The sequence below is a fragment of the Stegodyphus dumicola genome, chromosome 2 (genome assembly GCF_044657685.1).
Source record: "Stegodyphus dumicola isolate Sdum_Otavi_A_Nest chromosome 2, ASM4465768v1".
Classification (NCBI taxonomy): Eukaryota; Metazoa; Arthropoda; class Arachnida; order Araneae; family Eresidae; genus Stegodyphus; species Stegodyphus dumicola.
In genome coordinates this window covers 153,702,857-153,724,786 of record NC_140769.1, presented here as the reverse complement: position 1 = coordinate 153,724,786, position 21,930 = coordinate 153,702,857, and the positions used below count along the sequence as shown (strand labels likewise).

Below are 21,930 nucleotides of genomic sequence, written 5' to 3'. Positions count from 1 at the left end.
ACAGAGTAACAGTTTTTAATGCATTTTTCACTGTAAAAGCGACTTTCTGACATTGAAAGTGGCCAATATTTTGCCAAAATAAGAGCCAGTGTGAAAAAAATTAATGTGACAAATTTACCGAAAATTAAAAAATTTACATTTTTTAATTTTCGGTAAGAACTGAATTAATTGAATGAGAAGCTATAATATGAACGAAATATAATACTGTTAAGTGAACCTAGCGATATTTATTTACATGGCACATCTTTGTAGAACAAATCGACGTTGTGTATGAAAACTTGTCACTGCACCTTTTATTGTTACATTTATAATCTACCACTACATTCTGATTATTTTAGCATGATCTTTTCACAGAGTTGACACATTTATAATCAGCCACTATATTTTTTTCCAAATTGCACTCTTTCACCGTTTAATACCCTCATGTTTTGGGGCCGATGCTATTCGCACCACTGGTGCGATTAGCCGCTTAAGCTATTCGCACCAACATTAACCACGCATGCGCATTGAGTTGTCAGATCCGTCAATTGAACCCAAGACTATGAACCCAAGACTATTCTAACCTCCTTGATTGAACCCCATCGAAAGGAACGGATTCTACGTACGCGAACTGTTGTAGTGAATCTTTTTTTTTTTTTTTTTTTTTTTTTTTTTTTTAAAGGTGGGTTTCTACCTTGGCGTAGTTTATCAATTTTTAAGCGTTGGCGACTTTCAAAAGTTTAGAAAGGAAAATGGTTTCCTTTTCTTATAAAAAGAAGGAACACATTTCCTTTTATTAAAGTATGTATAAAAAATGGTAGATTTTTATGTTCGCAATGTTTATCCTTTTCCTGAACGGTTTGAATAGTTTAAATGTCTGATTTGGGGGGGGGACAAAATCTTGTTTACATTTTTTTGTACTTCGTAGAATACATTTAGCTTTAAAGATGTGTTTTGCACAATCAAGACTTTAATTCATATCTCTTTGAAAAATTTCGTCCGATAAAAGATCCTAAAAATTAGACAGGATTTCTGTGTAGAAAATTTAGACATGAAATAAGTTAAAAGCGATTATGTCAATTTTGAGAATTAAATTCCTGTGTTTGCTGTTTTTCTTTTTATATTGAATCAAATTCTGATAGATTTATCACTTCGCATTTTTTAGAATTATTACAGCATGACTACAGCGGTGGAGTAATAATAAGCTGTCTGAGTACATTTTTTTTTTTAAATCAGGAAGTCTGGTATTTAATTTATAAGCTTTTTTGAGAAGCAATCTGCAATAACAAACTGAAAACACCAATTTCATATTTTAAACTTATCCAATAAAACTGATAATTTCCCCACTCCTGATAAAACATTTTTTTTTTTTTTTTTTTTTTTTTTTTTTGAATTTTAGATGAATGTTATCAATGCTACATCATTTTCTGATTGCCTAAAATATTCAAATAGATTTCGCGGATATGTGTTACATATTGGAAAAATTGTTTCACAACAATATATTAAGAACATTATGATTTTTTTAAAGAGAAAAAAAAAATAATAAATAAATAAATAAAATAAAATAAAAATAAATAAAAATAAAATAAATAAATAAATAAAAAGACGAATTAAAAAAAAAAGGAAATATAGGCACTTAGCTTTTGGAGAGTAAAATAAACTTCTTTAATGACTTTGTGCCCAATTTCTTCTCAATTTGCCTTGTTAAGTGCTGGTGTTGTCAAACTGTAGGGCTAAGAACAGTTCTTGGAACAAGTTGACATTACAAGTCCCTACGGCTGGAAACAAGATCAGCCATTTGCTGATTTTGATTATTTTGCCCTTGTTAACGTCTTGCACTAATGCCAGGTAAAATGACATTTTAAATTCTCCCAGTTAAATATGTCATCTCTGCAGTTCAAAATAATTCTCTTTTCTGTGCATTAACTTAAAGGTAAAGACTTAGAGCATATTGCAATCAAATTCGAAGTGCAATAAAATGTTGCGTATCAGTTGCGACATGGGAATAATCATAATAAATATTTTGAATCGTAGGTAATTTAAATAATATGTCAAGAATGTTCCAAACCTATTACATTACTATTGTTTACATTTTATTAAATAACTATACAGTATAATTTTATTGTTGACTTTTTATTATGCATTTCGCAAATTATAATTAAAACAATTAAAAAATAAAGATAAATAAATCACGAATAATAACTATTAGTTTTAAACAAATGACTTTTCAGTCGATTGCATTAGTAATGCTAATATTCAATAAAACGTCAACTGCGTTACATAAATAAATAATGGATAAAGAACACTTAGGAGTATTTTATTATGCCTCACGATGCATTATTCATTATTAGTCTCGGAGGCCCACCAGCGATCGAGCGGTAAAGTCGCTGAACATTGGTAGTTCGGTCCGAGGTTCGAATCCCGCGAACGGGCTGGCTGTATGGGCGTTTTCGTGGTTTTCCCCATGTCTAACGTGTATACGAGACAGTTTCCCTTAGAAAGTCCTCCACGAAGGCATCCCTCCCCTTAGGGCAGATAGTCCTCAAGGCTTTGCCATAATCACACATATACACACACACACATTATTAGTCTCGAAGCCGTATTTTACGTCAAAATACTTAATGCATTGTATCATCTTTGAAATTGTTGCCACCAAATATTATCGCCCTGTATTACATTTAAAGAAATTAAATAAGAAAGAATCTGCATAAACGTATGCATTGTGATAAAACAACGGTATCTAGAGCCATCCAATTTTGAATAACGTACGTCTCCACTTAAATATGGGTATCTGGAAGCCCGAATTTGGAATTTGTTTTATTATCTATTTCATATTTTGTAAAGCAATTATGAATTTTTGATTAAGAAACTCATCGATTTCAAAACGAGCAATGGGCAACACTATACGGAAAGAAAAAGATATTTTTATCTCCAGCGCGCGAGACATTGTATCGGAAATTCTAAAGACATGTTCTTTTTAAATTATTTTGCGATATTGCTGTTGAATTGAATTTTAAGGTTTAAGTGGGAAGAACATGATATTTAATAAATAAAAGTAACACACAAAACGTTAAAAAAAAAAAGGCCTCTTTGAGCGTTGAAAACTTTTTTTTTTTTTTTTTTAAAGTAACTTCCTAATGGAAATTTCTCTCTTTTTTCTTCTTTGTTGTTGGTTTGGTTGGTTAGAGTCAAGTCCAGATGTATTTTCGACTCATTTCTAATGATGCTGTTTTATTAAAAATTTTCACATTTATGCATTGGCAAAGAAAACACGACATTCTGCGGGAAATTTTTTTCAAAATTGGGCGTTTTGGTTATTTATTTAATATTGAATTTGTTTTTGCAAATCAATTTTTAAATGGCCAAATTAATCATCGCAGGGTTTTAATCTTTACCACATTGTATAGTATAGACCAAAGAATTGATCTTCTATATAAAGATATTTTATAATTTCTAAACTTAATTTGCTCGATTCTGGGAATTTTTCCAAAAAAATTTCGAATATTAGCTGCCCTGTGGTTGTTAACAATGGTATATTTTTAAATTAAAGATGTCATTGTTAGGAGGCGTATGCGTGTAAGTGTTGATGAGATTGAATTTCTAAATCAAAGGGAAATTTAAATGAATTAAATGCGATATCAAGAATAATATTCCTGCATTCACAGTCATGATTTCCTTTTTAATTACTTTTCCATATCTTATAGAATAAAATAGATATGAATTTTTTTTTAAATTAAGTTATTTTGATCAGATTCACAAAAACGTAGATACAGTACAACTCCAATTATCCGAACTCCGACTATCCGAATCGCTTTCAGAATTTAAGAAGCAAATTAAAAGGGAAACGTAGTGTTGGACAAACAACGATTTCATACATTAAAAGGAGCAAACCCATATTTTTAAAATTCTTGTCACTGCTTGAAAACCAAGATGGAAGTTCTTCACAAAAATCAATAAAGGCAAAAACAAATAAAAATTTAGCAGATTCTATTTTCAAGTGGTTTTTGCAGCAACGTGCTATGGGAAACCCAATCTTTGTGAAAAAGCTATCCTTTTAAAGCAAATAACGGCTGGCTAAGAAATTTGCAGGCACGGTGTCCGTCAAACAGTTTACTTTGACCGAAATGTTTAGCAAGCAGTAACTTTCAGCACTTGTAAGTACTCTACAGTACGCTGTATAACATGTAGTACATAAAAGTGTTGCCTTTGCATTTTAATTAATTAAAACCTCTTTTTGTTTAAAAATAGTTTTCTTTTTTTCTCTCTCATTTTCAACCTATAGTACATACAGTAATTAAAGTGTACGTAGATCCTTTCTTCGGAAAAAATCCAATTATCCGAATTTTTGATCTTCCGAATGGGGTCCGGTCCCTATTGATTCGGATAACTGGAGTTCTACTGTAAATGTTTTTAGTTTTCACAACATTTTCGATATGTGAGGCTGCCACATACGAGATTCATAACAAAATAATAGCAAAATTTCAAGAAAATAAATAATACACAAAAAAATTATCACATTCATTTCATTTGAATTTCTGCGTGAAATTTTGAGTTAAAATGCGATATTAATAGTAGTGGCGCGATTTTAGTTTTAGTCACGGATGACTAAGATTATTATGATAGCTAATAAGTATTATTCTTTATTTTTTAGTGTATTTGATTAAAACCGTGTAATTTAAAAAGTTAATTTTATGTATTTTATTTCTTGATTCTTATTTCAAAATATAAAACCACACTTGGGAAAAAGATTTTTTTAAAAAAAGAAGAACTTATTGAAATTCTGTTTTTTGTTTTTCTATTTTTATCCAGATTTACCCATCCTTTAAAAGATCTTCTTTGATTACAAACATCTTCTTGATTAAATATATTTCTTGATTTAAAAAAATTGCAAAAACTACGACACCGTAAATCATAGCATCCTTTTTTATATAAAGAGGTGTCAGATCTAAAGTTTTGCATGACTGGTCAAAGGCGGCCATCAAAAAGACCTGTGAGTTATCCAACCTCATCAGGCCAGGGCGTAATTGTACATTTACCTATGTTATTTTTCAGTGTGTTTTTAAAAGTAATGTTGTGTAATTTAGTAATAAATAAATTGTTTATTTAATAAGTAGTTAAATAACATATTTGTTTTAAAACCCGAGTGCTTATTATAGAATTAGTTTTATTGCATGCAAATTAAAATAATATTAATATGCAATACTTTATTTATAGATTCTTTATTGAACTAGCTTATTTATGTTGAATTTGTAACTTTTAATGTGTAAAAGTCATTTCGATTTATTGGTTCGCGTGTGTTATATGAATTATATATATATATATATATATTGTATTACGTCGTAAATACACATTTTCAACATTTTTAGTGTCTGAAAATTCAGTTATAATCTTTCGGCCATTATGTAGACTTATATATTTGAAAATAAGTAGTTTATTAGCCCAGAAGAGCTATTTGTCTCGAAAGGGCATTTTGTGTTGAATCACTGAAAGCCTTCTATCACTTTTTAAATTGTTGCCACCAAATATTATCGTCCTGTATTGTACACTAGTGAAATAAATTAAGAGACTTTGCATATTTATCGAATTGCATGAAAAGAACTGAAATGAAGAAAAAAACCACTGCTTCTAGATAAAAATACAAATCTTGTACGGCAAATACGTGTGCGTACACGTGTGTGCAGGCGGAGCCAGCAGAAAAACAGGCTTTATAAGCACGGGGAGGATAAGACGAATTGCTTTTGCTAGCACACCTCGGCGAATCTTGCAGCAATCGGTTAAATTCACATCGGAACAGTAAAAATGAGTAACCACCAACGTTTAGATGATGGAATGATGTGGCGAATTGGGGGGAGGCTAGAGGCAGGCCAATCGCAAGTCCAGACATGCAGAGTGTTTAACGCCCAGCATTGTATGTAAGCTATGGAAACAGTTCCAGGATAACTGGATCCATAACAGAGGGGCTACAGCTTCTCAGCTCTCTCGGGAACTGTATGCAGCCACCGGAACCCGTGTAACAAGGGTGACTGTTTCCAAAAGACTGAGTGAGAGAGGGTTGTTTACCAGAAGACCGGCTGTTTGCGTCTCGCTCACGTCTACGGACAGGAGAATCCGATTAGCATGGTGCAGGCAGCATAGTAATTGAAGTACGGAACAATGGGCGATCGTTCTGTTCATCGACGAGTCCTGTTTTAGCCTAAAACCGATTCTCGCTGTACTTTCATATTCAGAGAGCCAGGGACCCGCTACCTACCCTCCAATGGCCACGAAATCAACAATTGTGACAGTGGTGGTGTAATGGTCTGGCCAGGCATCATGTTGGATGGACGCACACCTCTCCACATCTTTGACAGAGGCTGTGTGACTGGTGTGAGGTATATTGATGAGGTCTTGGAGCCCTATTTTTGCCTTTTCCGGGGTGCAGTGGGCCCCGAATTCATCTTACAGGAAGATAACGCGAGGTCACATAGAGCTCTTTTGGTCGATGAATTTCTCGAGAGTGAGGATATTCGCTGGTTGCATTGACCAGCCAGGTCTCCAGACCTCAACCCTATAGAGCATGTCTGGAACGCTCTGGAGAGGGCAATTGCAACTCGCAACCCCTCCGAGAATCATCCAGGAACTGAAAACAGCGTTGCTGAATGAGTGGGACTAATTGCCACAAACTGCTATATTTCCAGTATGACATCACGCTGCGAGGCCTGTATGACTGTAAGAGGGCACCATACCCCCTATCGACCCATTTCTTTTGTGTCTTCTGCAACCGCTGTTTCAAAAGCTGTTCAAACATGAAAATTCTCTTAATTTCTTACACCACTGTATTTAAGGAAATTAAATGATGAAGAATCTGCATGAATGCATGTTTTCTGGCATTATGAAAAAACAGGGGTACGTAGAGTCATCAAATTTTGAATAACGTAGTCCTCCACCCTAACATGAGCACCTGGAAGCTCGAATTTGCAGCTTGAACTTTGTTTCATCGTTTATTTCATATTTTGTAAAGCTTTAACGAATTTTTGATTAACGATTCCAAAGAGAGCAATGGCAACACTGTACTGAGGGTGGGGGAGGAATTATCTCCTGTATATCGGAAATTCTAAAGTTACGCTGTTTTGAAATATTTTTAGTCCAAAGAGACATTTTCACAAATGCTCTCAAAACGCGTACATGCGTAAAAGAAAAAAATGCCCTCTTTGGGCGTAATATGAAATCTGAAAGCTTTCAGGTGTTTTTGTTGTTGCTGTTTGCTTTATAGGTGGTGTAAAAGATACATGAATTTTTATTTTTATAGATGTTTGACAAAAGTGAGTGCAGACCTTTTTTCCTTAGAGAGGGGACACAGAGGAGTACATGAGGTAAATGGGATCAGAATGGGCATGTTGTATCATAAATTATAATACGACGTTTAGCTTAAGAGAGCTTCTCCTGACGCATGCGCCGTTCGCGTTTATCCGCGCGGTGATGAATGATGACGTAACTGTTTATTACGTATGTATGTATATGTATACCATTCTTACTTCTTCGCCTTTTTGCTCTGCTGTACGCAACTATGTTTAAGTTAATTTCTGTCATTAAAAATGTTCATTGACAATCTATTTAGGCTTATTTATTTCTTCAATGGTTATGGGCCCAGGAACGTTTCAACTGTGCTTAATTAACAAAATACCTATTTTAAAATGAACATTTTGAAGTTTTCGAGCATTGAACTCTTAAGCCTAATTCAGTGCAAGAACTGTTACGTCTAATCAACGGTAAGAACTGATCAGCGTTCAGTTAAGCCTATTTTTATAGCGCTCAATCTTGTTTTTTTTTTGGCTGTGAGAGACTGTATTACATTATGTCGCATTTGACTACTATAGATAAGCTCGGAAAAGATAATTTTGACAGTTGGAAATTACAAATAGAAGCAGTATTGATTAAAAACGACCATTGGGATTATGTAACCGGTAAAGTGCTAAAACCTGCTGAAGGAACCGAAGACGAAAAGAAATGGCTCCAAGCTGATCAAAAAGCTCGCGCAGATATAATTCTTGCTATTAATCCTAGTGAACTGTGTCATACAAAGCATTGTGTGACATCAAATGCTGTGTGGAATAAACTCAAAGCCGTATATGAATCGAAAGGACCTGCGAAGAAGGCTACATTATTAAAACAGCTTTTATTTAGAAAAATGGCGGAAAGCGAAACGATGTCTGAACATTTGAATAATTTCTTCGAACTAGTTGATAAGCTTAAACAAATGGAAATTGACATAGCTGATGATTTATTATCGATTCTTCTGCTCTATAGTATTCCAGAAAATTTTGAAAATTTTAAATGCGCCATCGAATCAAGAGATCAGTTACCTAGTCCCGAATCTTTGAAAATCAAAATGTTAGAAGAATGGGAAGCAAGAAAAGGGAAAACGTCTCAAGATTCACAGAATGCATACTATACTGATTATAAAAGAAGAAATCAAGAACAGAAGAAAAATGAAAAATGGAAGGTAAATTCAAACAAAAATTTTCCAGCTGAAAGAAATTTTCGAAACTTGAAGTGTAATTACTGTTCGAAAATTGGGCACAAGGCATCTGAATGCAGAAAGAAAATAGCTGATAGAAAATATGCACAATCAAATAGGGGAAATCAAGGTTCTATGATGGCTTCTAATTATGAAGAGCAGATTAGTTTAGCAGTAAACAATGCTTATCAGAAGACCTCCTCATGGTGCTTAGATAGTGGCTGTACATCTCACATGTGCAATGACAGAAGGTTATTTTCAGAATTTCACCCTCGAACGAATTCAACCATAAAGTTAGCAGTTGACAAAACATCAAAAATTACAGGAATTGGAACTGTCCTTATCACAGTACCTAACGGAAATAAGACAATTAAACTTACGCTCAAAAATGTGTTATGTGTTCCGAAATTAAAATGTAATTTGCTGTCAACATCTAAAGCTACTGCAAATAATCGTTCAGTGATTTTTACAGAACGACATGCTAGAATAATAGAACCAAATGGATCTATACTAGTGCAGGCTATTCGTCATGGTGATCTTTATTATATACATCCAAGCACTGAAACAGCTGCAATAGCACAGGTAAGTGATTTTGTAAAGTGGCATCTTAAATTAGGTCATTTAAATGAGTCTGATTTGATGAAAAGACTAAGTCTGATAACATGGTTAGAAATTTAAATTTTAATAACACTGAATCTCTAAAAGACTGCAAAGTCTGTATCCGAGGTAAACAAACTGTGCAACCTTTTCAAAAAGAATCAAAATTTCAAAGTAATGAATTACTGAACTTGATTCACTCAGATTTGTGTGGACCTATGAGAGTCCCATCCCATGCTGGTTCGCGTTATGTCGAAGTCAGTTTCCTTAAAACTAAAGATGAAGTGAAAAAGGCATTCATTAAATACAAAGCTGCGGTCGAAAATCGTCTGGGAAAGAAAATAAAAATCCTTCGGACTGATAACGGTCTCGAATATCGCGGAGAAGAATTTAATAAATATATTCAAGAATGCGGGATTAAACGAGAATTCTCTGCACCAATGACTCCTCAACAGAATTCGAGAGCTGAACGCATAAACCGCACTTTAACTGAAATGGCCAGATGTTTGTTACTACAAAGTAATCTTCCCCAATCCTTTTGGGCTGAAGCCTTGAACTGTGCTGTTTATATTCGTAATCGTTGCCCGAATCGAAACCTGGGAGTAAACAAAACACCTTATGAGTTATTTTTTGGCATCAAGCCAACTGTATCTCACTTCAGAGTATTCGGACAGAAATGTTTTGTACTTAATAAAAGGTCTAAAGGGAAATTCGATCCTCGATCAGAAGAACATATATTTGTAGGATACTCAAATGAATCGACAGCATACAGACTGTGGAATAAAAATTCCAGAAAAATCGTTATAAGCCGAGATGTTAGATTCATTGATGAATTTGAAAACTGTACTAATTATGATAAAGATTTAGAAGTTTTATTTCTCGAAAATATTCCTGATAAAAAGAAGGAAGAACCTCTGAATGTAAATCAAATATCGGCTGATGAAATAACAGAAGACCCCTCAACTATGGCAGAAGCATCTGCTGAATCATCTGATAATGAAGATTCTGATTCCGAAGCACTACCTGAAATGCAGATTAAAAGGGGGCCAGGTCGTCCAAAGAAAGTCAAGACTGGGAAGCCAGGAAGACCAAAAAAGGAGTACCACAATATAAACATAGAAAAGGAAGAAGCACAAATTGCTGAAGAAGATACAAATCCGACATTAGAAGAAGCATTAAATGGAAGTTATGCTGAAGAATGGCATAAGGCTATGCAAAGTGAGTATGAAGCACTTGTTAAAAATGGTGCATGGAAATTAGTAAAGCGACCACACAACAAAAAGGTAATAGGATGTCGCTGGGTTCTTAGAACGAAATATAATGCAGATGGAACAGTTCAAAAGAGAAAAGCTCGATTGGTTGCTAGAGGATTTGCACAGGAACCTGGAATTGATTTTAATGAAACCTTTGCTCCGGTAGCCAGAGCAAGTTCTATAAGAACTGTGATTGCATATAGTGCTGAACAAGACCTCATGTTATATCAATTAGATTTTGTTATGGCTTATGTTAACGGTGATTTAAAAGAAGAAATTTTCATGGAACAAGCTAAAGGTTTTGAAGACCAAAATAATCCTGATTATGTTTATGCTTTGCAAAAGTCTCTTTATGGTTTGAAACAAAGTGGAAGACAGTGGTATGAAAAATTAGACAAAAAACTCAAAAACTTTGGATTACAACCATTACAATCAAATAAGTGTGTATACAGGATGAAAACATCTCAAGGTGAGTTAATTCTAATTTTATATGTTGATGACTTAATAATAGCAACAAATAGCTGTGATTTATATGCTGAACTTAAAGGTTATCTTTCTAAAGAATTTCATGTTAAAGATTTAGGCAAACTTCATTATTGTCTTGGAATAGAATTTAATCAAGATGTAAATAATAATTCTATTAGTTTATCTCAGCAGAAATATGTTGACAATATTCTACGAAGGTTTAATATGCAAGATGCAAAACCAGTAGCAACTCCTTTAGATCCTAGTGTAAAATTAAGTAAAGAAATGTGTCCTTCTGAAACTGAAAAGGAAGAAATGAACAATGTACCTTATCGCCGTCTAATTGGTTCGCTTATGTATCTTTCTGTGTTTACTAGGCCGGATATTGCATATGCCGTCAGTCACCTGAGCCAATTTAATAACAATCCTGGAAAATTACACTGGTTGGCTGCAAAGCGCGTTCTTCGATACTTAAAAGGAACTAAAAATTATTGTTTAAAATTTCGAAAGACTGGAAAAGTACTTATTGGATATACCGATGCCGACTGGGCGTCTGATATTAATACTAGAAAATCGTATACAGGTTACCTATTCAAGCTAGCTGGAAATCCGATAACATGGGAATCACGAAAGCAACAAACTGTTGCATTATCAAGTACTGAAGCAGAGTACATCAGTCTTTCAGAAAGTGCCAAAGAAGCAGTTTATTTACGTCGTTTTCTTAAAGAATTAAATTTTACTGCTGATTATCCAACCATTATATATTGTGATAATCAAGGTGCACAAAAGCTTATGAAAAATGCTGTTTATCACTCACGCACTAAACACATAGATATTAGACATCATTTCATTCGTGAAATTTATGAAAGAAATGAAATAGACGTTAAATATGTGCCAACAGAAAAAATGCCTGCAGATGTACTGACAAAAACATTGACTGCTTTCGAAACATTCTAAGTGCTGTAAATTAATTGGAATAACTGTAAATGATTAATGTTTATTTTTTTTTCAGCCGCCAAACGTCGAAAGGGGGATTGTTGTATCATAAATTATAATACGACGTTTAGCTTAAGAGAGCTTCTCCTGACGCATGCGCCGTTCGCGTTTATCCGCGCGGTGATGAATGATGACGTAACTGTTTATTACGTATGTATGTATATGTATACCATTCTTACTTCTTCGCCTTTTTGCTCTGCTGTACGCAACTATGTTTAAGTTAATTTCTGTCATTAAAAATGTTCATTGATATTACAATCTATTTAGGCTTATTTATTTCTTCAGGGCAAGCGAAAAATACGTACATTAATATAGAAAGATAAACGTCACAAAGTTATATAAGTTACACAACTTTTGCCTTAGGTTATTAAGAATGGACATGGGCCTTCTGACATCTCCTGGAGAGCAGTATACTTTTATATCGCTATATGCATTTTTGAGTCATTTGTAACTGTTTGCGATTGGTACGGCAGGACGATACCCAAATTGGGCAGGCGCAAGAAAGCATAGGACACAAGAGAGATTTGTTTATATGCAACATATTGTCAATAGATAAGACCAGATTGAGAAATTCCGGGTAATTAAAGGGTAGAGTTTCGCATTATGTGGCAGGAGCTTATGTGGATAAAAGAGAGCGTATATCTGGAGACATGAAGGATTCTGGTCGAGAATCAGCCCGAGATCAGTGACTCGTTATCCTAGGACAATGAGGTTTCATACATGCTAAGATTAACAAGGGTTTTTCTTTTTTGTGGTGAAGATCATTGCTGGGAATATGTTCACATCAATTTCAATTTTCCAACTCACAAACCAGGTCTGTTATGCATAGAAATGATTTTTTTCTTCCGTCCGATAATATTTCATCTGTAGTTGATGAGGCAAAGCTTCTTATTTCCGATGAAGCAAATGCAGTAGTACACTAGTTCAAGGATAATTATATATATGGTAAAATCAAACGGAATACGAAAAATGGAAGGATTACTCGAAGTCCTTGTTTATTTCCTCCAGATTTCTAGTCATAATTCGATCAAGTAAATTGTGGTATTCCAAGAACAAAAAATCGAGTCAAAGCACAGTGCAGATGTTTTGAAACACTTGTTCGAATCTAAGCCGTGTAACAGAGTGGGATATATATATATATATAGTCAAAAGTCGTTAATCTGGACTCGTCGGGACTTCGGCGATTCCGGATTATAGATCATCAGTTTAAATCTGTAAGATGTCAGGCAGAAATTATAAAATTAAAAATATGAAACCTTAATTTATGAAATAAAGAACAATTATGATCTAAAGGGTATCAAAATTTACAAAAAAAAAAAAAAAAAAAAAAAAAAAAAAAAAAAAAAAAAAAAAAAAAAAAAGCTTAATATTTTTTTGTTTACTTTATTAAACATTTCTTTCAATGTAAGTTGTTTAAGTTGCTTCGTTTTATGTGATAATACTTTCTCTTTAATTCTATAAGCAGACATAATTTCTTCTTCAGTTACAAAGTTCCGCTGTTCAAGTCCCATAATTGGTGTGTCGAGAATACCGACTAATTTGTCAATCGACAGTTTTTCGTTTTCAATAACCTCTGTGTCACTTTCTTCACTATGGGAAGCGAATTTTAATGACGAGGAATTTATTTAAATCATATCAAAGACGGAGTACATCGAGATCAAATAGTACATTTAGTAAGGAATTATAAGCCAAATAAAATAAAAACATCTGCCCTGAAGATAGGGATAGTGCTGACAGATGAACTTCCAATTCATTGCGCGCCGCCGCGTTTCCCACCCCCGTACGCGGCAGAGCAGCGTGATATTGATAAACAGATTTCGGAATGGTTAGAGAGACGAATGATATACCTTTATCCATTTTTTGCAGCAATTCCACTTTTTGTTTAATGGACTTCGAAACATACTTTCGCTTTGTAGATCCTTTACATATTAGTAAATATATATCAGAAATTCTATTTGACATAATCGAAAGTTCAAGCTTACTTTTATAAAATTGCTCTAAGAGTCTGTAAAAAATAATAAGCCGGATCCAATTCGAAGATTAAGGAACAACGAAATCTGCAACATTAACTGAATTAGATAATTTTAGCTTAGCTTATACCGTCCGTTATACATTAAACGCGCATGCGTCAACGCGACGCATGCGCAGAAAGTTTGTAGCTTTGAGGTCCGGATTATAGATCATTCTGGATTATGGGTGTCCGAATTAACGACTTTTGACTGTATATACATATTTATGTATGTTTGATGAGGCTGATTGCAATAAAAATGGGAGGTGTACAACTAGATCTTATAGCAATTCCATATACAAAATTTCAACATTCTATGACTAATCATTTTTTAGTTATGCAAGATATATACGTATACACATTCTGAAGAATCAGGTTGACATTAATATGCTTAAAATATCTTTATTAAAATCAGCGTTAATTAAAAATGCCTAATTATGAAGTTTGGTGTAAAGTGTGATGCAATCTGAAAATTACACTGAATTTTCTGTTACTTAACTATGTATGTATCTTTGAACTCCAGGCTCTACTAAGGCTTAATAAAGAAACATTACATACCAAAAGGTTCTCAAATAAAAATGTTTTTATTTATAGCATATATTCTACCAAGCAAGTTCATAGAACCCAGCATTCCTAAGCATTCTTTTTAGAACAACAATTAAGCTGAAATTAAATATTGTTGCCACTCATGAATTATATTGATAAAATATCATTTGCATTTACCTAAAGCTAACATTCATATATTAAATAAATAAATAAATATTTAGCAAGCAGATCATAACAGTTGCTTTTCTTGCATTTATTATATAAATTATTAGTACATTACATTAATTTATTTTATTCTTATTTATGTATTTTCAGAAAAAAGCCTTAGGTTCTGATTTATGTGAGCAAATATTCTATCACATAGATCTTGTAGAAAAAGATTATTTTGGTTTACAGTTCACAGATGCCTTTAATACTCAGGTAAATAAAAGAAAAAAAAAATTTTAAATGATAAAATACTGTTTTATAATGATTTTTTAAAACTAATATTTGTTTTATCTTTTCTAGCATTGGTTGGATCCAACAAAAGAAATAAGAAAGCAAGTTAAAGGTATTCTTACACTACTTTTATTACATACTATGTAATAAAAGGTAATTTAAAGGTATATTTACATTCTCTTTTAATATACCTGTATTAAAGGTAATGTAAATATACACTACCCTTTTAATATACCTTTACATTACCTTTTGCACTGAAAAATAGTGTGTAATAAAAGTAATGTAAAGGTATACATGTAAATATACCTTTACATTACTTTTATTACACACTATTTTTCAGTGCAAAAGAAGTTATTTATTGGCACATTTCTAATTTTTTATTGTTTATTCATTATTTCCATTTATATATTTTTAGTTAAAATTTTTTGTTTAATTTGTTTATTTATTTTATTACTTTTTAAATATTATGGGATTTATTTATTGCTCATTTAAAAATTTTTGAAAAATCTAATATTATTTCAATACACATAAATATTTCCTAAGGATATCCTGTGAAATGTAATTGTTCAATTACTCAAAAAAAAAAAAATATCTATTAATTAATCATCGTCCAACAAATCTGTAGAGCCAAAAATACCTAAGAAATGAAACTGTTTTAAAAACTCTGGTGTGGCCACTTCATTACTTCCTATTAAATACCTATTAAACCTATTAAATTATACACATTAATTATACCTATTAAATTATACACATTTTCTGCTGCACTTCATTTAAACATATTTCTTGGAATTATTCTAACTTAATTAACTGATCCCTTAAGGCAAGTTGAAAATGACATCAAAAATTGCAAGTTTGAAATTGGAAATCAATACGTATAGAAACCACCAGACCACATTAAAAGTTAGATTTTGTTATTTGTCTAAAATAATTTTTAAAAAAATTTGAAATCGCCAAAATATGAACATTTTTCTCATCTAAAGCACTTCTGTAGTTGGAAGTATATCTGTGCAACTAACGACTGTGAAAGTAAAGACCAGATAAGGGGTGAGTATATATATATGTATACATTTGGTATTGCCGATTACAATAAAAAAGCAAAGCACACAACTGGGTATTATAGCAGACCCATGTGCAAAATTTCAGTGTTCTACGAACAATCATTTTTGAGTCCTGTGAGATACAGATGTACATACAGACGTCACAAAAAATTAATCTTGATTCCATTTTGTAGTTTGTTTTTAAACATAGTCAAATTAAAAAAACATAGTCATTGTTCTGTCTGTACGTACAGGTGTCATGCAAAAAAATCATCAAAATGGATTCAGAAATGGCCAAAATGGATATTTCCAATGAAATCTGAGACCGAAATTTTTCGCCATTACAATACTTCCTCTATTTCATATAATAAAGTAAAAATACAAATTGAGCTCAAAGCTTTGATTAGAAATTTAACTTCAATAATTAAAAATAAAATGGATAACAATGTACAAAGATAACTTCAAATGGTCTTTCTTAATGTAAAATTTTACATGAAATTTTTCTTTCCTATGTAGGATGTTTTCCATTTACGTGCCATCTTCGAGCAAAATTTTACTCATATGAACCCACAAATCTCAGAGAAGAATTAACAAGGTAAAAGTGATGTATTTTTTTATTTTTATAGACTTGTGTATATATATATATTATAAATATTTCATTTTATAGTGTAAATCATTATTTCAAAATTTATAACATAATATATAATATTATATAATTTCATTGTTGTTTAACTATGGTGTTTTAAATATTATGAGAAAGTATCATCTAGGGTTGCCTTTTTATGCTCTTATAATAGGTAAAATCAAATAAAATAATATTAATAAAATCTAATACTATTCCTTCTCAATTTTGATGTTTTCTGTTGCAAATAGGTTTTTGGAAAAGTCTACTTACCTAAATTCTGTAAAATAACATATGTTACCAAATTATAATTTTTACTCTATAATTTTGAGAAATTTCTCATGATTGAGCATGTTTGAAATATGATAATTTGCATTTATATACATTAAAATAGTATAAGGAGTTAAAACTGGTGAGAAATGAATTATGTTAGCTTTAAAATCACATTGCTGATTTATAACGAAAGTGTACCACCAAAAACAGTTCTTAATAAAGTTAGGAAAAAAAACCATGAAAGCAGTACCTTTAGTGTGGGTAGTAATCACCACTCAAATCTATGATTTTCTGCCAGTGTTTTGGTAGTTTTTTAAATCCTTTGGTCTAGAAAGTGACCCAAGTGCAAAAGAAGGTCAACCTCATTTTGGACGTCTTGTGCAGAATGGAAGGTAGCACCAGCAAGATGTAGCTGCAGATGTAAAAAAAGGTAGAAGTCCGAAGGAGCGATATTTGGTCTATATAGTGGGTGAGGCAAACGATCCCATAGGGAGTCCATCCGGTGAATGCAGACACATGTAGTCTTGCATTATGCGACATTACCTTTTTTCACCATAACTCAATTCGATGATTTTCCTTGACAGCAGCATAATTTGTTAGTCAAATTCCACTTTGCGACGCTGCCAACGGGGTCATCAGATCCTCATCACAAGTTATAATCCAGTCCGGAGTTTTCTCCCTGAGGTGATATTCAAGGAGATTATTGCAGACCCAAACATGTGTGATCTGCTTGAGTCAGGCTATGCAGTCAGGCAGTGATTGAACTTGTATGTCAAATTTATGCAAGGAATAGCGCGACTAATGAACATGGCACTCACGTTAAACTCCTTTGTTAGCTCTTGAGTGGTTGCATACTGATCTTCCACAAGTTCTTGCAGGCAGGCCTCGTCAATATCAATAGGCCGGCCAGAGCATTGTGCTTCTTGAATGTCGTAGTTCTTTTGAACTTTTCGGTACCAAGCCTTCACAGTGTTATATGTTACAACATTAGTACCTAAAGCTATTCACAAGATTTTCTGACAATTTGTAGCTGAATTTTTCCAAAAAAAACTGGAAGTAAATGAAGTTTCTAATCTGGGGGTGTGATAGTTCCATTTCAGACACTTGATGATAATGATATTCTTTTACAAATTTCACAACGTTGTGTTCTAAAGCAAGTCTCTTTCTTTCAGATGTCAATAATCATTTGACAAAATGTGATTAAACATGCCAACACAAACTGTTTGTACAGACGATATTTGCGGTGGTGGAAAACATTTGTTAAAAACCTGATATTACTAATATAAAACAGTTTCAAGAATTTGTTTAAGTTTCAAGAATAAAGTAATGCTTTGAAATTTACAATACATTTATGTAAATTAATAATTCTGTGATGATGACTAATAATTGTATTATTAAAAGTGAATGAAGTTAAAAATTCTCTTATTACTAAAAGTGAATGAAAAATATATACAGTATACTATACAATATACCTATACGGCCCACCTGTGGTCAAGTTGATAAGATTCTTGAATACTGATAGTTTGATCTGGGATTGAATGCCATAAAAAGAGCTGACTGCATAGGTGTTTTGATTGTTTCCCCCATAAGTATTGTTTTCCACATAAGCAAATTTTTTTAGAAAGTCCTCCAGAAAACCATCTCTTCCTTTTAATGATAGCCCTAATTAGTTAAATGCCATAATCAGTTTAATAATGAATTCTAGCCACATTTTTCTATGCCCGTACTCAAATATTGAGTTTATTGATAAATATTTAATCCAGATAATTTTTTACTCTTCTAGGAAGCTTTTAAGGTAATATAAAAACTGATTAGCATTTAGATATAACTTAAAGTGATGTTTACCATATTCTTTATCTTCCATGTTTAAGCTTGGACTCTTTCGTAAATGAAGAATATATATATATATATATATATTAAAATATTATATATATATATATATATATATATATATATTAAAATATTATATATATATATATATATATAATATATTTTAATAACTGAAGCATGCAGGCATGCTTATTTTAATTGCAGAATATTAATATGTTACTTTTAATATTAACATATTAATATGTTAATATTATAATGTTACTTCTCTGAAAAAAATTGTTCTGGTTGCATTAATTATTCGATAATTTCAGGTACCTGTTTTTCTTGCAATTAAAGCAAGATATATTAACAGGGAAACTACCTTGTCCTTATAGCACTGTTGTTGAGCTGTCAGCATTAGCTCTGCAATGTAAGTTTATTTTAAATTTTACATAATATTATACTGAAGTTTATAAGTTTGAAAAAACATTCTTGTGTTGAAAATGGTAAAAATAATAATAAAGAGTGAGAATGAAGGAAAATGCTTAAATAAGAAGAAAAATGTTAAAATAGTTTTGAAATACTTGAGTACCATCACTGTCAAGTGGATTTTCTGTAGAAGAGAGAAGTACTTACCCAGGGTTAATGTCAAAGATGTGAGACTTATTCTGGTATTTGTGATTCGTATGCATTATTTCTTTGTTGTTGTAAAATATATTGAATTAGTTATTTTTATTTTAGATGATCTCTATTGATAAATCTATATGTGGAAATATTTCTTCCCTGGTATTTTGCGAGGTTAAATATTAATAAAAATGAATTTGTGGTTATTTCTAGGTAGTTATAAATTATTGTGTATTTAGTTGGGGGATTTATTGTAGAATTTTTAAAAGAAATAACATCATTTTGGAATTTGATAATGAATTGGAATTGCATTATTGGTGGAAAGCATAAGTTTTGATTTTTATACAAAGGCACCTGAAAAGATTGATCGCTGTTTAACTCTTATGGTATTGATTTAGTGAATTTGAACTGCAATTGAGATAATTTACTTTTAAGGTTATGTGTTTATTGATTGATTTTGATCAATCATTCAGTTCCTCTCGGTATAAGAGTTATTTCTTTTAATTTTTGTCTTTCACCAGTAAAAAGTTTTATATTTATGTAGAGAATAAATTTATGCAATTTAATTTTTTTCTATATAAAAATTTAATGAAAGAGATTATCCAATATGTCTTGTAGATAAAAGCAAAATTTCATATTACCAATGTTATGTTTCTGTAGTTTGGATAGTAGGTGTCCATAGAAGACTTTAATGTGAGACTTGGAAACAGATATTAATGTGTCTGTATCTACACAGTGTTTGATGACCATGAAAATTGCATGCAGGTATTGCAAATGGAACCTATGAGAAGCTTTCTGTGTAGAATAATCTCACTGAGCTGTTAATGAGCATTTAAACTCTATGAAAAAACTTTTAAAGGCTTTTAAAAACTCTTGCAATGATTTAAGAATGTTCTAAAATGTATGGTACGGTTTTAGAACAGTTTGAACGATTATTGGCTGATCAGGTGGATAAACAGATTGAATGAAGAGTCATAATTGATATTATGTCATGATTGATGAGAGATTGGGTAATATCGGTAAATTTTGGTAGTTTTGTCTTGTGTTTGATTTCAGGTAAGATGGTATGTAATATTATATTCATTGCCTTTAACTACATTCTGTCTCATGAATATGAAAAATAACTTGTTGAAATATGAAAAATAACTTGTGAAAAATAACTATGGTTGTTCAAAGGATGGTGATAACCCCCTGCAGCATCTCGGATAAATTTAATCTGGTAATTACGGTTCTTGATAATTGAGTGGAACCAACGACTTAAGGTTTTCAGGTTTTCCTTTTATATAAAATGATTCCCTAAGAAAATACCTCCACTAAGACATTTCATCTAAGGCAGGTTATCCCTTCTGTGCTTTCACATCATAAATTACACATCCATCTATTGCTATTGCAGAGTTTAATAGTCTGCATTGATATAATAGGGCATAGCAGAGCTTCAACACCCAAATGAACTGAGATCATAGCCCATCTAAATAACAGATTTTTTTTTTTCGTATAGGCAAACTATTTAGGCCATGCAGAAATGAATGATACAAATGCTGCCACAGAGCGGAATACAATTTTTTAACAAAAAACTGATAGAAATAATCCCCGCCCATGTCAATACACTTCTGTCATCTGGTTGAGAAGTCCCGAAGGGCTTTGGTAAACCAGTCTGTGGGGTGTTAGTGTACCACCTATGGACAATTGCATGCAATTCTGCAGAAGATTCAAGCTGTTGGCCCCTGACTGTGTCCTTCATGTTGTCAAGCAACATGTAGTCTGAGGTCCACCCACTTTGCACACACATTTGGCATCTCCAAATCACCATGCACAATCGCCTGCACTGTTCCTTGTGCAAGTCCTGTGTCTTGCTGCATCTTGTTGAACTGTATGTGCCTGTTCGCTATGATCAAATCTGACACGGCTGCCACATTTGCTGCTGTATACAATGTTGCTGGTCATCCCGCACTGACTCCTTTTGCTGCGGTCTCCACTGCACTGCTGAACTTGGCCAACCAATGGGACATGGTAAACCTTGAGGGTACTTTTTTCCTGGACACCAACACCATATGATGATGGATCTCACTACCCTGTATCCCTTCCTTTCATAGGAACCACACTGTCCAACGCTCACCGTGATAGTCCATTTAGAGTAATAATCGATAACTACTAAGTAATTTTGATCCATTTAGAGTAATAATCCATTTAGATTAATAATCAATAACTACTAAGTAATTTTGATTACCAAATTGCAAGATATCAAGGGCGATTTTTTTCGAATGGTTTAGTTGGAATTTCATGTTGCATTAGAGGTTCTTTTTGATTTCTATTTCTGAATTTTTCATATATTTCACATTTGGAAACAAGCTGCTCAATGTCATTTGTCATATCTGGCCAGTAAAAAATTTCACGGGCTCTACTTTTACATTTCTCAATTCCAAAATGCGCTTCATGAATTAATTGCAACATATGTTTTCTCAAACCATAAGGTACAACTAATTTTTCATTAATAAATAGCAAGTCGTCATTAATATAAAGATCATTTTTAACTTAAGTATGTTTTTACACTACTATCTACTTTTTTGTAACATTTAGGCTAACCTTCTTTAATATATTTCATAACTATTTGCAAATCGATCTGATCTTGTGTAGTTTGCTAAACTTGATAACTTCTATACTTTAAAAGTAGACTCAACTAATGAAAGACTCAACTATATCTCAAGAATTCAAAACTTTTATTGTTACATTTTTAAACAGTTCACATGACATTCAGCTAGCACAGTAACACATGCATCACAACAACA

The 21,930-nt window shown here is 32.4% G+C and overlaps 1 protein-coding gene across 2 annotated transcripts in view; it reads left to right on the top strand.

Moving 5' to 3' along the window:
• The window catches only part of LOC118181376 (band 4.1-like protein 5), a 128,940-nt gene that overhangs the window by 62,922 nt on the left and 44,088 nt on the right, over positions 1-21,930 (top strand). For both annotated transcript variants that reach the window (XM_085811304.1, XM_085811303.1), the window contains exons 2-5: positions 14,657-14,761; positions 14,849-14,891; positions 16,333-16,411; positions 18,853-18,950. In XM_085811304.1, the coding sequence (XP_085667430.1) occupies positions 14,657-14,761; positions 14,849-14,891; positions 16,333-16,411; positions 18,853-18,950 (325 nt within the window). The remainder of the gene's footprint in view (positions 1-14,656; positions 14,762-14,848; positions 14,892-16,332; positions 16,412-18,852; positions 18,951-21,930) is intronic.